The sequence below is a fragment of the Labrus mixtus genome, chromosome 17 (genome assembly GCF_963584025.1).
Source record: "Labrus mixtus chromosome 17, fLabMix1.1, whole genome shotgun sequence".
Taxonomy (NCBI): Eukaryota; Metazoa; Chordata; class Actinopteri; order Labriformes; family Labridae; genus Labrus; species Labrus mixtus.
Genome location: NC_083628.1, coordinates 3,781,702 through 3,797,502, shown reverse-complemented (window position 1 = coordinate 3,797,502; position 15,801 = coordinate 3,781,702). Strand labels below are relative to the sequence as shown.

The following is a 15,801-nucleotide window of genomic DNA, read 5'->3' as shown; positions in this document are numbered from 1 at the left end:
GTTACGTTACATTTCATTACCTTACATTTCATCACGTCACGTCGTTTTGTTACGTTTCATTACATTACGTTACGTTTCCTTACGTTACATTTCCTTACGTTTCCTAACATTATGTTTGGATACGTTACGTTTCCTTACGTTACATTTGGTTTTGTTACGTTTCCTTACGTTACATTTGGTTTTGTTACGTTTCCTTACGTTACATTTCCTTCCGTTTCCTAACGTTACGTTTGGTTTTGTTACGTTTCCTTTTGTCACATTTCCTTACGTTTCTTAATGTTACGTTTGGTTTTTGTTACGTTTGGATACGTTACGTTTCCTTACGTTACATTTCGTTACGTTACATTTCCTTACGTTACATTTGGTTTTGTTACATTTCCTTTTGTCACATTTCCTTACGTTTCTTAATGTTACGTTTGGTTTTTGTTACGTTTGGATACGTTACGTTTCCTTACGTTACATTTCGTTACGTTACATTTCCTTACGTTACATTACATTTCATTATGTTACATTTCATCACGTCACGTTTTGTTTTGTTACGTTTCGTTATGTTTCGTTACATTACGTTACGTTTCGTTATGTTACTTTAGGACAAAGATCTACTTATATTAAGAGTTGAAGATTGGTTAGGTTTTATAAAAGTTTGCGATATGGTAAGAATGATCACTAACTTTATCAAAGTTAGGCACATTCGGAATAAGAAGTTAGTTTCTACACATGCTGTAGGTTTTATAACAAATAGAGTTTAGGTCAGTTTTTATTTCCTTGTTTACTTTTCGATGGTCTGTCTCTGTCAGATTGAATCTCTCGTCTCTTGGATGAGAGCCCTGACGTGTTTCCATTTAACACATCACATTAACATGAAAGCTGCTCTTAACTGGATAATCAAATTAACAAGTAGAAAATGTCAGAACAGAGAACAGCACGGACTGTCTCTGCACATTTTTATCGATTATTTTGCAAAAGCAGCGTGAAGACCAGCTTGTGTACATGTGTTGTCATGTGGGAGCATGTGAACAGATACTTCTTCATATTTATGATCGAACCCCAGAGGATAGAGCTGTGTTTTGTTAAGAAGTCGCACAGCAGATGATCCTATCATCAGACCCTCACAGCACATTAACCCTCTTCAGGCCCGGATGAGATATGGAGTCCATTTCCAAACTAAAATACACACACACTATGTGTTTATAACTTTTGTGTTTGAACAGTGGGACTTTGTTGCACTATACTTTTGGACCTTTTGCTTGAAAAAACTGTCTTTATTTGTTTGGATGTTGTGTTTGTGATACACTTCTGGCCTGTGTTCAAAGCTTTTATTGAGGCTCGGCTGCTCCCATGCTCTCTTCTTCTCACATTTAATTCATTTCTAGCAAAAATGGCTCCTCCTCTTGGCTCTAATTTAGATGAACATCAGCTTGAAGAAATAATTAGATTGGATGAAAGTCTTACAGTAAGCTTCTCATTAGCAGCTTGAATCATAGCGCAAAGCTTAATGATATTTAAGTCTGGACATTTAATACCTTTTAAAGATTTGTGTCATTAGTTTAGAGTGCAACAGATTATGTGTGTGTGTGTGTGTGTGTGTGTGTGTGTGTGTGTGTGTGTGTGTGTGTGTGTGTGTGTGTGTGTGTTTGCGCTGGCTAGTCAGCTGTTCAACATCACCTCTGACGACAGATAAAGGATCAATGATACCATTTATTATTAAACCATCTGTCTTCCTCTGCAGGATTCTGATAATTTGCCATGATGTTGATCATGCTCCTGTGTTAGTGTTTTTGTGTGTTTGTGTGTGAGTGTGTGAGAGCACATTTATACACAAGTCATTTGTTTACCCCTCTGGTCAGTACCATCAGGAGTGTGAACAGTAGCATGTGAAGGAGCGGAAAGTGAACAGAGATCCCTGCAGGGTGTCTTCACACAGACGCTCATTATCAGTATCTGCAGAGATGATGACTCAGCATTTTCAATTGAACATCAGTTCAGTGAATGTGAACAGCACAGGTTGTGTGTTTTGAAAAAAAATTATAATAATGAACACTTTACCAAAGTAAATCCTAATGAACAAAGTTCCCGGCTGTGCAGAGGGAGTCTGCATGTACTCCTTTAACAGCAGACTGACAAAATGTAAGGCCTCCTGCTGGAGAGGAAGACACTATGAGATAAAGAGAATGATAACAATCACAGATCTCATTGAACACATCTGGTGTTAAGAAATGGAGCCAGATAGGAACTGCAAAAACTGCAGTTCTTCGAGTGTCCACTTGAAGCTGGTTGCAATAGCAAAGGGATCCTTGTTGGAGAAAACTTAAAATGCCCATTTTACAGCAAAAATAAATGTTTACAGTCTTGGTCTTTAGAGCTAATTTCTTAATTCATGAAAGATGTAGATGGGGTGATTTGTTTTATTACACATCTGACTGTTTATATCAAGAGTTATGTATTCACTTGCATGACAGGCAGTGGCGTTTAAGATGTTTGTGATGAAACAGGATGAAATGACTACAAATTAACCTTTCAGAGGAAATGCAACACATCGAAGTCATCATTTATTGGCTTCCAAGTGTCTGACTACAGACAACAGAACAGATAGACCTTTTAATCCAGAGTGAGATGCTTTTGTGAGACCGGAAAAAAATCACAGAGTTGCCCTCTTTGCAGACTCCATTGACAAAAACAGTAATTTTCCCCGGCAAAAAACACTTTCTATTCTAAACACATTGGATTCTGTAAACATTATCAAAAGGTCTTATAGAATTACTCTTCCTGTCAGTGGAGTCTGCTGGAGAGCACTTCAAGAACTGTTTCTGGTTTCAAAGTTAGCATAGCTTACTTAGACAAGGGCCCATTTTCAGTACCACTTACATGCAATGAATTCTGGGTGAATTAAATCTTTCTGCAAGCTTGAAAACGTGTCGACTGAGGAAGTGCGTCAAATCGCTCGCCTCTGTTCAATCCGGCAGAAAATGTTGGCTTTAGGGAAGAAATCAAGACGGATTTTTGGGGGAGGGCAAACAGTTCAATGATGCAAACAACTACCAGTAACATCTCATCACATAAGACGAGTAACTAAAGTAAAAACCACTGATGATAGATTTCAAAACTTTTTAAACATTTTTTATCCCATTGAGTTTGTCCTATGTCTTTAGCAAGGGCCACTTGGCTAAATATAGCGGCAGCACACAGTTTCAACAAAAACAAACCATCATAGTCGTACGTTCATTTTAAGAATGCCTGGACTCCAGAGATTTCAAGAAGAATTTAAAAACATTCAGAGTTAGAAAGCTTTGCAAATTAAAATCAGGTCTGCAGATAGTTTCAAGCAGCAGGTGCAGAAAACCCTGAACGCTTTCTTCTACAGCAGGAAAAACAAAGAAAAAGGTAATAATCCTGGAGATCAGTCTATTTATTGATGAATCTATCTTGAATTGTGTTTTGGTTTTCAATCTTCATCATCACTGGTAATGTTAATCCTTGTGGAGATGCCATTTTAGATCTTTGCTTGACATATTCAGGCATCTCTGTCTTTACAAGTGAGCTGTTTTTGTTGTGTTTTGTAGCTTTACAATCATCTTTAACATTCTTACAGGTAAAAAAGACAGGAAGTAAACAAGCTCATTTGCTCTCATGGGACAGCAGTGAGGTTCGTTTTGTCTATTAAAAATAGTTTTATGGAAGTTAGATGAACATCTTACAGCAGCCGCTCATGATTATCAGACAGATCGTGCTGGTTTTCCTTGTTTGTTGTTTGTTGAGAGAAGAAGAAGGAGATATAAACAACCTTACAGCACTAAATTGAACAACTTATTCTGAACAATTATTGGATTTATTTGCTCAGCGTGGCCTCGGGCTGGGTGTGAGAGGGAGTGTTAGAGCAGAAATGTCATCCAGACTCTGAAGTGGAAAATAGTTTGAAAGTGGGAGCGAGACGTCTGTTTACTTCCAATGAAGTTCCTGTAGGTGTGTGTTTACATGAAAGTTACCTCAATGGAGCATAGTCTGCATTTTTAGTGCATGCAGTCATGTTTCCGTTCTTTTTTTTTGTGGTGTGAAATGTGTTATGTCAGAAAGAGTGTTGTCAGGGATGGACAGTAAATCCTGAATGTCTAATTTGTGGCTCTAATTAAAAAAAACATGTATGTTATTGTAAACAGGGATTTGAGCCAATCATATTGCAGATCTGCATGAACCAGCATGGCTTCCTTTTTCATGATTTAGAGAATCAAAGAAGTTAATTGGTGATATCTACGTGTGGTTTGTTCTGATTGAGATTATTTACTGTTACAGTGGCCATTGCTGGCCATCATTTCGATCTCTGACATTGCGCTTTGCATTGTGGGAAACATTACGTGAGGGAGACCGGTCTGATGCATATTGTAGATTTTTCCCGCGTCACATAATCCGGGTATGTCTGACATACTGTGGACGTCGCGTTTGTTTGCATTCTACACTGTACAAGAAGTTTATAATATTTCCAGCTGTTAAAGGCTTTATATGTGATTTTTTTTGATCCAGCAGATGTCGCCCCTTGAGCACCAGCATGAAACCAAAACAACTTGCGCTGCATTGTTGTGTTAGCATGCTAATGCTAGCGATCTTTATTATGCTCGTATCTTCACACTGCATGTAAATTTACCTGAAATGAGCGTGATCTAGAAACACAGTTAATCAGTGAGTACAGTATGTTATTCTTCTTTTCTCTAGTCCCTCAATTAAACAACTTTTATACACGAGGGGAGGAGTCAGCCGGCCGTCCGGGCGATGTAAACAAAGTGAAGATAGGACTCTGAAAACTCTGAAAACATCACAGACAGTGGGACTCGGGTGTTACACCCATTGTAGACAGTCATGACTCACAGAGTTATTTTCAGAGGATATACTTGATTTATATTATATTTAAGTGTGAAAAATCACATATAAAGACTTTAATGAAATCATAAACATTGTAAAAGGAGGATTTTATCGCCCTGGTTTTGCTACACACTATCAGCCTTTATAGCTCACAGTGCTAGCTAACATTGCTGTTCCTGGTTTAGTGTGAACATGAAATTTGAAGGTTGATGCAAAGGAGCTGCTCACATGAGAGTTAACCTATGTCAGAATATCACTTGATCAGTGTGAGCGTATCATGACCTCACCCTGTGGAGATAAGCGTGTCAGTGTGCAGACTGCGGCTGACCTCAGGTCTGCGTCTCTCAGACAGAAGGCCACCTGCGCTGCAGATAAGACCGGGCCTCGTTACAAGGATGTGATTCACATAAAGCACCAAGGCCTGCTGTCAAAAACGATGAGTAATATGAGACGATGAAAGCGGGTTTTTTTTTTTTATCTGAGAATGTGTGAAATAAATCAAATCACTTTTTTAGTGTGGTTTGGAAACAGATAAAACGCGACCTCAGGAGAAGGATCAGAAGATTTAGTCTTGAAGGCCACACTGTGAGCATGGCATGCTCTGTTTCAAATGATCTAAAAGACTAGCTGTAAAAGCTGCAGCCTTGATTCTTGTTGCAGCTGAAAGCTCAGACTTCTGCCTTTCACCCTGAACTGTTGTACGATCATTCTTACTTTATATAATGCATGGGAAAAAAAACTGCAAAACAACAAAAAGAAGACTCCAATCTGTCCGTTTGCATCATTATCCTCAAAATGAAACGAACCAAAAAACATCATAGCTGGAGTATAATATAAGAAACTTCAACATATGACATCACCATAATCAAGAAATATCAAAAAACAAACTTTAATTCCACATCGGATGTAACAATCAAAACATTATTCAACTCCTTTAAGAAAAAGGAAAGTTTTTGTTTAATTTGTAAAATGTTCATAATCCGATTAAACACAAGTTGATTTCAAAACTAAAGTCGGCGATTATTTAGTGACTAACATGACCTTTGAGTTAACGTGGAGATGTAACATCACAGTAAGTGTAATGATCTTTGTATGCATTGGCTGACTGATTTCTATCGCGGAGCTCAGAGAGATGATGTCATCCCTTATGTTTAAATTTCAACCTGAATCAGATCAAGTCCTGATGAGAAACCTATCTACTTTAAATGATTAAACTGTTGGCTTAAACTTCTCTTTCTGTTCTCTGGCGATAACGTAAACTTAGTCGTCAGTCGAACATCATCGTAAACACCTTCAAAAGAACACATGAAACGTTCTGTAACTTTGTTAAGTTGGTGTCGTTCAGAAGACTAAAACTGCTCTTTTTAATGTACCACATGTCAGAGCTGGCCTGCAGAATGAAAGCTTTGTTTAATCTGTATCATAACAGTGTGTGTGCTGTATATATGTGATGACACGATGTACCTGCACGGGCCCAAAGCAGCATGTAAGACTTTATTTATTCAGACCCTTTCAGAGCGTTTCACAGAAACAAAAGAATTATCTGAAGTGACTCAGAAAGCTTTGTAAAGTTTCGGTTTAAGAGTAAAAAAGGAAAAAAAAGAGGATTTCCATATGTGGGTGAGAGGAAGGGGAGATGTGAAAACAAAGACCCTGCCTGAGGTTAAAGGACAATGACTAGAAGGTACTTATTTGGGATTATTTTGTCGCCTTCACAAACCAAACTCCTGTCAAATCTGAACATACACAACTTTTGTTTCCATCCATTGTCTTTTACCGCTTTTCCCGTTCAGGGTCGCGGGGGCTTGGAGCCGATCCCAGCTGTCATTGGGCGAGAGGCGGGGTTACACCCTGGTCTGTTCGCTGGTCAGTCACAGACATATAGAGACAGACACCTGAGACACTCACATTCATTTAACCTTTGGAAGCCAGAGTACCCCGAGAGAGCCTACACATGCACAGTGAGAACACGCAAACTCCACACAGAGAGGCTCCTGTCCGACAGGGATTTGAACCAGGAACATCCTTGCTGTGAGGCAACAGCGCTAATCACTGCACCGTGCAGCCCACATAGATTTACATGAGGCGTTTTACCTTTATTAGATAGGACAGTGGATAGAGTACGAAATCAGGGAACGACATACGGGAAAGGAGTCAGACTTGAACCCCCGGCCACACGCTTAAGGACTATAGCCTCCATAAAGGGGGCGTGACCTAACCACTAGCCCATCTGGGCACCTAAATCTGAACATAAGAGTCGACACACATATTTGGACACCATGTGACATTTTTATGATCTCAGCGTGTTTCAGATCTGAATCAGCTTTCTCCAGTCAACATCACAAAGTAAGACGAGCAATATTAAGACACAGACACACTCAGGAGATTGTGATCTGCACGATGGAGAGTCCACCTGCTCTTTAATCGGACCAATCAGAGGCAGAGCTGGACAACCCTGTCTGATATTCCCGATTGGGGGAAAAAACAGGCCTCCATAGAAAGTGGAAAAGAAAATTAGAAACAATTAGGAACAAACACATCTACAGCTAAGCTAAATATACATCGTGAGTCACATGAATATTTAAAAAAGATCATAGAAACTACAATATATTGCTATATATAATTTACTATAAACTACTTTTTTAGCTCTTAGCTCCAAAACGTTGGCCGTCATTCTCTCCCAAACAGAAGAAAGATAAATTGCCAGATTTTTGTCCGAGTTTGTCAACAGTGTGAAACTTCCCAAACCACAGGATGAAGTGTTGCGTATCCTGAATCTTCTTTAATATTTCCCCTCCTTCCTGTATATCCACCGTGTTTGTGTAAAGATGTTGTCCTTTGACAGCTTCAGCCAACACACACTCCATCACCTTCCACCTCCGCCGTCTGAACCCGTTCCCGGCAGTGATCACCTCGCAGTTTCCCGCTTTCTGTCGTCCTTCCTTCCTGTCCTGTTTCACATCTGGCTCTGACGCGTCTTTAAGTCGAACAGAGTTATGAGGCTATAGTCACGGACAAAGACGGGTTTTTTTGGGGGGCTTTCCATCCCATTATTGTTTAAACTTAACTCAACTTTATTTATAAAGCACCTTTCAAACGTACAAGCACGCAGCCCGGAGAGCTTCAGGGACAAACTGTCCGAGCATAAGAACAGAGACAGGCAACAATAGATAAGTTAATACGATAACTTATAAGATGATAAAGTAGTGAAATAAATACATACAAATACAACATTCAAAACAGATAATTATAAAAAAAAGAATAAACAGTAAAAAGACAACAACAAAAAAACTTAGTTCAAGGCCATGAAACGAGTGAAACTGATTGTCGTTATCTCAAGTACAAGTTGAGGGAATTTCTTCAAATTTGTCACAAAGTTTCCTTAAATCGGCTTCAATCCTCGGGAAGATAATTAGGCGAGATCAGCAGGTGAATCTGTGTCTGTCGGGACGGTAAGAGTCTGTGGTCAGCGACTTCAGAGCACCAGGTTCTTGTGTGTGCAGAGCTGACTACTTTTTTCTTTTTTTTTAATAGTTTATTTGTTTTTTTTTTAATCCATTTTTTTTAGAGATAGGACAGTGGATAGAGTCAGAAATCAGAGAGAGAGAGAGAGAGGGGGGAATAACGACATACACACAAAAGGTGTTCCTGCATAAGGGTACCCTCTATCGTCTGCCTGAGGAGGGGGGGGGGGTTTGGGGAGCTAGTACTCTCAGGGTGGAGAACATGAGATGATTACTTTGTGCCTGTCTGATTATGGTTTGTTCTAATGTACCTGTACCGTCCTCTACCTGTGCAGCTGGCAGTAAAATCTGTTTTTAGTGACTGTTTAGTGATTCTGCGGATCACTAATAAACTCTATCGCAGTTTAATTTAAAAAATAAAGACCGAAGTTAGTCATGTGCAACAAACATTTTTAAGACAGTAGCTCAGTCTGTAGGGACTTGGGTTGGGAACCCAGAAGTTGGAGAGGTGCCAGGTCACCTCCTGAGTACTGCCGAGGTGCCCTTGAGCAAGGTACCGAATCCCTAACTGCTCTGGGGTGTTCCCGGCGTAGAAGTGTGTAGCAGCCCCACTCTGACATCTCTCCACCAATGCATGTCCACAGGTCCTGTTTGTGCATGTGTGTGATTTGGGCCTATGTGTGTGAGAAGCATTTTTCTAAAATAACAGAGTCTGAAGCAGAATTTTTCCTCAGGGATTAATAAAGTATTTTTAAAAATCAAAGAAGTCAAAAAGAGATTTTGCAAAGCTTTTCAAATATTTAGTTGTTTTAGTCACTCCTCCTGAATTTCTGATCTTTCTAACTTTGTTCAACCTTCACTACAAACCATCAGTACACATTTTTTAAACTGATTACAGACGACGACTGATTTCTCCTTTATCTTGTAAGTCTGACTAATGCTGCACTTTTAAAAAAAATTTTGCTCAAATTGAGCCTATTTCTTCAAGTGTGGCCATTTGAGACTACATGTGGGTTGAAATGTGTGTCCACCTGTAAGCCTGATAATCGCTGACAAATAAGACTGCTGTGTTTTCTGAGTCAGCGTCTCCTGTCCACCTCACTGCTTTAGTCACACAGTTGTTTCTGGAATGAGTCTGTGCGTCCCGTGTAGTCCAGCAGAATTAAGACAAATCCCAGACGCCCCTCTCTTCTTATCCCTCCTCTCTGTTGTTGTGGATACCACTCATATATGTTTTACAGAAACCGCTCCTGTGCCGGTCATGAGTGTGTGTGTTTGTGAACATTGGAAAACCACACATTCCTAGATAAATCTTCCAATTAGAAAAAATGACTCACCGACACATAACTCACTCATAACACCACGTGGTTAATATCCAAACATGACACGTATGCTGCCCAGCTGATTCATTGTGTGGTGTAAGCATGTGTGTGCATGCATCTGCTCAAAGGATGCACATGTAGCTGAGTTGCTTATTCACTCTGGAGTGACGCAGGGACGGGAGGGTGGGGGTTATAAGCCTGCACACAAACACACACACATATATAGGGCTCAGATTGGGATGCTCCTGCAGGAGGATTACGAGAGTAAACCTGTGAGTTCAATCTGCGCCTGCCTGCTAATACCTGCTAAACATGTTTGCAGCGGCCGGCTCCACTCTCTTCTGCTAATACCGCGTGTAAATACACGAGTCGTCAGCGTAGAGAGAAACAATGCATTTGTTGTTCTAGGAGGCTGTCACTGTTTTTACTCCAAACTTTTAAAAGGAAGTTCTTGTTTTAGCGCTGGATCTGGTTCTTGAAATAGAGAGACAAGTTGTGAATATAAATTAGCAACATGCCAATATGCTTCTGGACATCAACGGTAAAATGGTGAGACGCGCTCCATGCTTTTTTTTAATGTGATATTTGTTTGATTTTCATGTGTTTGTGACAGTTATTTACAATGTAGCCTCGTGTGTCTTTGCAGGTTTCCTCTACAGAAGAATGTGTTGGACCAATGAGGCTGACTCAGGAGCCGATTCAGGTAAGAACAGAGATGACTGTGGCAAGTCTTTCATCCTGTGTTTTAGGGACTTTGCATGAAATACATCCTCTATTTCTTCTTTTACAATCACTCGGATTGTGTTTTAACCTGTATTTTATGAATGTTGGTTTTGCAACTACAATCATTTTCATTGTGAGATTAGTTGGTGTAATTTATCAATGCATATTTTAATCTAGTGTCAAAAAAAAGGCCCATTGCAACGTTGCAAAGTCTTAAGAAAGGTCGTCAAATTCATTTTTTAAGACTGAAAGTAAACAGGGATATATAAATAAAAGAAAAGCAGCAAACTATCTCATTTCAGATACTGAAATTAAATAATATTTACTCATTTTTTAAGTTTATTTTTTGCCTGAAAAAGTGACTATTGTCCCTCTAATTGTTCAACCAATTGTTCCGGCTCTATTCCTGATCATATTTTCCATCAGGTCCTGAGTGTTTGAGGGTTACATATATTTTCAAGGTTCTCATTGTCCGTGTTGTTCAATGCATTTTTTTAAAGGTTTATTTTTGGGGCCTTTTATGACTTAATCTAGTGTTGTAGTACTCGAAAATCGGTCTATGTCTCAAGACTTGGTCTCGAGACCACTTGAATGTCTTTACTCAGTCTTGTCTCAGGCCGTGCAGACTCTGGATTTTAAATCAAGTCAAGCCATGACCACCACTGAAAGGCTATTTTTCAACATCATTACTGTGATTAGAAGGAAAAAAACCCTCTTTAAAAGAACAGATAACTTCAGTTCATTCATAATTTAATTTGTACACCCAAAGTCTGCAGCCTTCCTGATTTTACGGTCTAAGTGAGTGACAATTTTTCAGTGATATTTATGGTCTTGTCTCAGTCTCGGTCTTGCCCTGCTTTGGTCTTGGTCTTGTCTCGCTCTCGTAGCACTCTGGATTCGGGTATGTCTTGGTCTCAGTTCATGCAGTCTTGACTACAACACTACCTTAATCTAGGGAAAGGACTTTGGATACAGTCAGATATCGGGGCGAGAGAGAGTTGGGAGTGACATCCTGATTGGAGGACCAGCCTCTGCACACGCACACTAACCACTAGTCTACTGGCGCCCTGTTATTCAAATCAAAACAATTCACTAATTTACCGTCTTTTAAATCTATTTATATTTTTGGCCTGATATGTAATTTTAATAATCTGTTTTGCTATATTTGGGTCATATTGTTATAGTCTGCAAATATAATCTCTACTGGAACAAGCAGCCTAAATCACAGAAACACACGACATGACAACATTACTCTTCACATTATGAAATCATCCTTTTAAGAATAATTCTCAAAGCTTGTTCTGTGTTGTTTTTAAAATAATACAAACACAGAACAGATTTGAATTCTCTCTCTCTTCTCTGAGCCAAAAAAACATGAATCATCCTGAAAGCATAAATTACACTCAACGACCTACTTCCTGATCCGAGCACACTTTCATTATTATCTAAACATTCAAGGCTTTGGGGAGAACATTAAATTAATGTGAAGTGTTTTCCTCAGACACCTTGTTTGTGTCTCTGAAGTGTCAGACCTGCTGGAGTCTGGCCTTGCTGGTCAGGACCTTGTGAGTAATACTGGAGGATGAGGCAGGGTTGAGTCAGGGATTGAGTGCGCTCATCCTCTGGTGAGGGGATTAGGACATGTGCGCCTCAGATTTATCCTTATGCAACAAAGAAACAGAGAGTTCCTGGAGGTTATCAGCTGGCTGAGTCACAGGTAAACCTCGCAGCATTCCTCTGTCCTGCAAGTTTTTAACCTCAGAAGTGATCTCATTATGAGATGCATTTTATTAAATTACTTTTTAAATATTGACAGTTTTCTCACAGAGGCCTTTTTCTTCAATCACATTCAGGGTGGGAAAGCTCATCATCTTGTAGACAACTATAAATATGAACAAGGGAATCTGAATAAAGAAAAGTCACAATTAAGTGCTCAGTGATTGATTAACAGTTGACAAGACAACAATCTGTGAAAAATCATGAGGGAAATCTGGCCATATTTCAAGTTAATAACAACATATTTGAACCCATTTTCCACATCATTACTGTGATTAGACCCAAAACCGCTCTTTCTAAAAGAACACATAACTTATTCATAACTTGATTTTTATCCCCCGGTTAAGGCCGCAACCTTCCCGGTCTAAGTGAGTGACACTTAGCTCCCTGAAACACAATTAATTATGGTTTTGGTCTTGACTCAGTCAGCCCCTGCCTTGGTCTTGGTCTTGACTGGGTACCGATCCCTAAATGTCTTGGTCTTGTCTCGATCTCGATCTTGCCCTGCCTTGGTCTTGGTCTTGACTCGGTCTCGATCCCTAAATGTCTTGGTCTTTACTCGGTCTCGATCCCTAAATGTCTTGGTCTTGGTCTTGTCTTGGTCTCGATCCTTAAATGTCTTGGTCTTGTCTCGGTCTCGATCCCTAAATGTCTTGGTCTTGTCTCGGTCTCGATCCCTAAATGTCTTGGTCTTGTCTCGGTCTCGATCCCTAAATGTCTTGGTCTTGTCTCGGTCTCGGTCCCTAAATGCCTTGGTCTTGTCTTGGTCTCGATCCCTAATTGTCTTGGTTTTGTCTCGGTCTCGATCCCTAATTGTCTTGGTCTTGTCTCGATCCCTAAATGTCTTGGTCTTGTCTCGGTCTCGGTCCCTAAATGCCTTGGTCTTGTCTTGGTCTCGATCCCTAATTGTCTTGGTTTTGTCTCGGTCTCGATCCCTAATTGTCTTGGTCTTGTCTCCATCCCTAAATGTCTTGGTCTTGTCTCGGTCTCGGTCCCTAAATGTCTTGGTCTTGTCTCGATCCCTAAATGTCTTGGTCTTGTCTCGGTCTCGGAGCACTCTGGTCTCGGGTATGTCTTGGTCTTGTTGGTGTTGTCTTGACTACAACACTTCTAGAAACATAGAACCAGTCACCGCACTTCTGAGATGATGTGCATTTAGCCAGCTACAACAAATGGAAAACACACTTCCTAGCTAATGTGGTTTTAGCTTCATTTTCAGCCGTGCTGGTTTGACTTATGTCCAAGTGTTCTGCTCAAGCACGGTGACGTTAGAGGCCCGGCATGCTACTTATGTTCAAGTTACAGTATCCTTATGCAGCATGCCAAATAACATCACTCCAGGAATCTGAGGCAGCATGCAGGCAGGTGGAAAGAGAGCACATTTTTGATTAAAAAGCTTTCTAAGAGCTTGTCTCATGCCTAATAAAACCCTTGAAAGACCCGCACAGAGAACAGCCCAGAAAAGCTGCACCTCCAGCTCTCTGCTGGATCCGCTGCCAAACCCACCTCTCTCCTGTTCCTCGACTTTTTCTGGAGCGGGAAGATGAAAAGAGGGAGATAAAATGCTCTGCGGGAGAAAGTTATGAGTTCCCATTGACATTTACTGTTACTGCCTCTCAGTCCTGCGGAGCCTCAACCTCTGCAGAAACTGCACGTCCTCGCTCATTAATGAAGCATATCATTCACTCATTACGGGGATAATAAGGTTAGAAGGTTAAGTAGCACACATGCTTTTTCTTAAAATATTTCTCCTCTGTGTAACTGCAGTTTTATGAACACTTTTTTTCATACACACTTAAAAGTGTGAGTACTCACTTTTTCTTGCAGGATGCAATGCCATATGAAGAGATTCAACAGGCTGACAGTACTAAGAAAAGTTAATACAAATAGACATTTATGGGTCAGTTGATTTGTAGGGTCACAGATAATTAATTGGCAAGAGACTGAGCTGTCTAATAGTTGAAGTAGCTTTTCATGCAATCAAAAATGCCACAAATACGCCGGTTCAGTCTGTGAACTTGTCTCCTCCAAGATGCACAAACACGACAAATATTTGGCTTTTCTGCTTCAAAATGACTTAAACCAATTATCATGACCAAAACAACTGACTATTTTCTGCACACATAAAAGTTGTACAATGCATTCCTTTTACTAGTATTTTATAACGTTCAGTGAAACAGAAATTAAGGAAGAAGAAACAGTAAAAAAAAAAAAAAACTGGTGAATTTTGCAAATACTTAAAGACATTTACAACAAAATTCTTGCACATAAACATTTTACTGACAGATGGATCTGATCAAAAATTGGATGGTGAAAAATGTGCGAGTTGGTTTTGTGTTTAAATACAAACACAAAACCAGCCCCACAAATGTGTCCTCATACACACACTCAATGAATTGAATCAGTCAGTCTTCACTTGTATAGCGCCAATTCATAACAAATATAATCTCAAGACCCTGGGTCTAGACCGTACTCTTTGTTGTATTATTTACAGAGACCTAACATGTATCCACCATGAGCACAGCACTGAGCAACATTTAGCAAAGTTACAGTGGCGAGGGAAAAACCTCCTTTTTACCAGGCAGAACCCTCGAGCATCTGCCTGCTGAGACGGTTTTTAGTCTTACAGAAAGAGAGATGGAACGAGACAAACCAACAGAAAAACAACAACAACCAGTAAAACAGATGTATGGCTACAGCGCCAGTAATAATGGTTAAAGTATGAGTGTTATTAGAAGGAACAGCAATGTTTGATAATCCTCTGATGTGTCTAATATTCACATTAACGACTACAATGAGCAGGAAATGGTGGAAAATAATAACATGATTATTCATAATAATGTTAGTAGATGATGAAGGATTGATATTATTAGTTGCAGTTGGAGTCAGGCCGGTCCACAGCAGCAGGCAGTCTGCAGGAAATGTTACACCCCAAAACAAAACCAGTGCTTAAAGCTGGTTAGCCCTGTGACACCACTCTCTCTCCCTCTCTCTTTCTCTCTCTGTGTTTGGGAACCTCTCAGCATCTGATGGCGTCTGTCCTGACTGTGCAAACACGGCAGATTAACCTCTGAACTCCTCTGAAATGTGAGCCAGTCGCAGGCAACAGTCACAAATAAGTCACTTACACACTGCAGTGCTTTCAAAGGGTTGTCACAATGCAAGAATATAAATCCATATCTCTTTATACATAATATATATCTGTATGTCACAATGATATTGATACCTGTGTAGATGTGACGGCAACTAATATAGAGGTCCTTCAGGCACCCGGTATTGGGTCAATTCTCAAAAGCACAGGAAGACTCAGTACTGCATACTGTCTCTCTCGCTGTAGTTGCTAAAGCTTTTGGTTGAAACTGTTGCTGAAGTCAAGTTTTCAAGTTTTTCCTTCAAGTTTCTCTACTTTTTCATAAAAAAAACCAGACATTTTGTTGTTTGTGTCGAAAGGTGTTGAACTTGTGACAACCTTTTGCTAAATTCACAAATGTAAGAATTCAAATTGTGAAGTCTATTTACTTTGAAGATGCTATAGCAGGTTCATTGTGTTGTGATTTACACGTGTTTCATTAAAAGTGAGTAACGGTTGAGGCGGTGTGTGTTTAAGACAGATCTGATGTTGGTGTGATGGATTGCAGACTTCTTTTTCAAATGTTTTGTTCTTT

The 15,801-nt window shown here is 39.9% G+C and overlaps 1 protein-coding gene across 1 annotated transcript in view; it reads left to right on the top strand.

The window, feature by feature from the left end:
• Positions 1 to 15,801, top strand: part of pde8b (phosphodiesterase 8B) — a 43,045-nt gene that overhangs the window by 2,363 nt on the left and 24,881 nt on the right. The window contains exon 2 of the mRNA XM_061061432.1: positions 10,284 to 10,340. Within this exon, the coding sequence (XP_060917415.1) occupies positions 10,284 to 10,340 (57 nt within the window). The remainder of the gene's footprint in view (positions 1 to 10,283; positions 10,341 to 15,801) is intronic.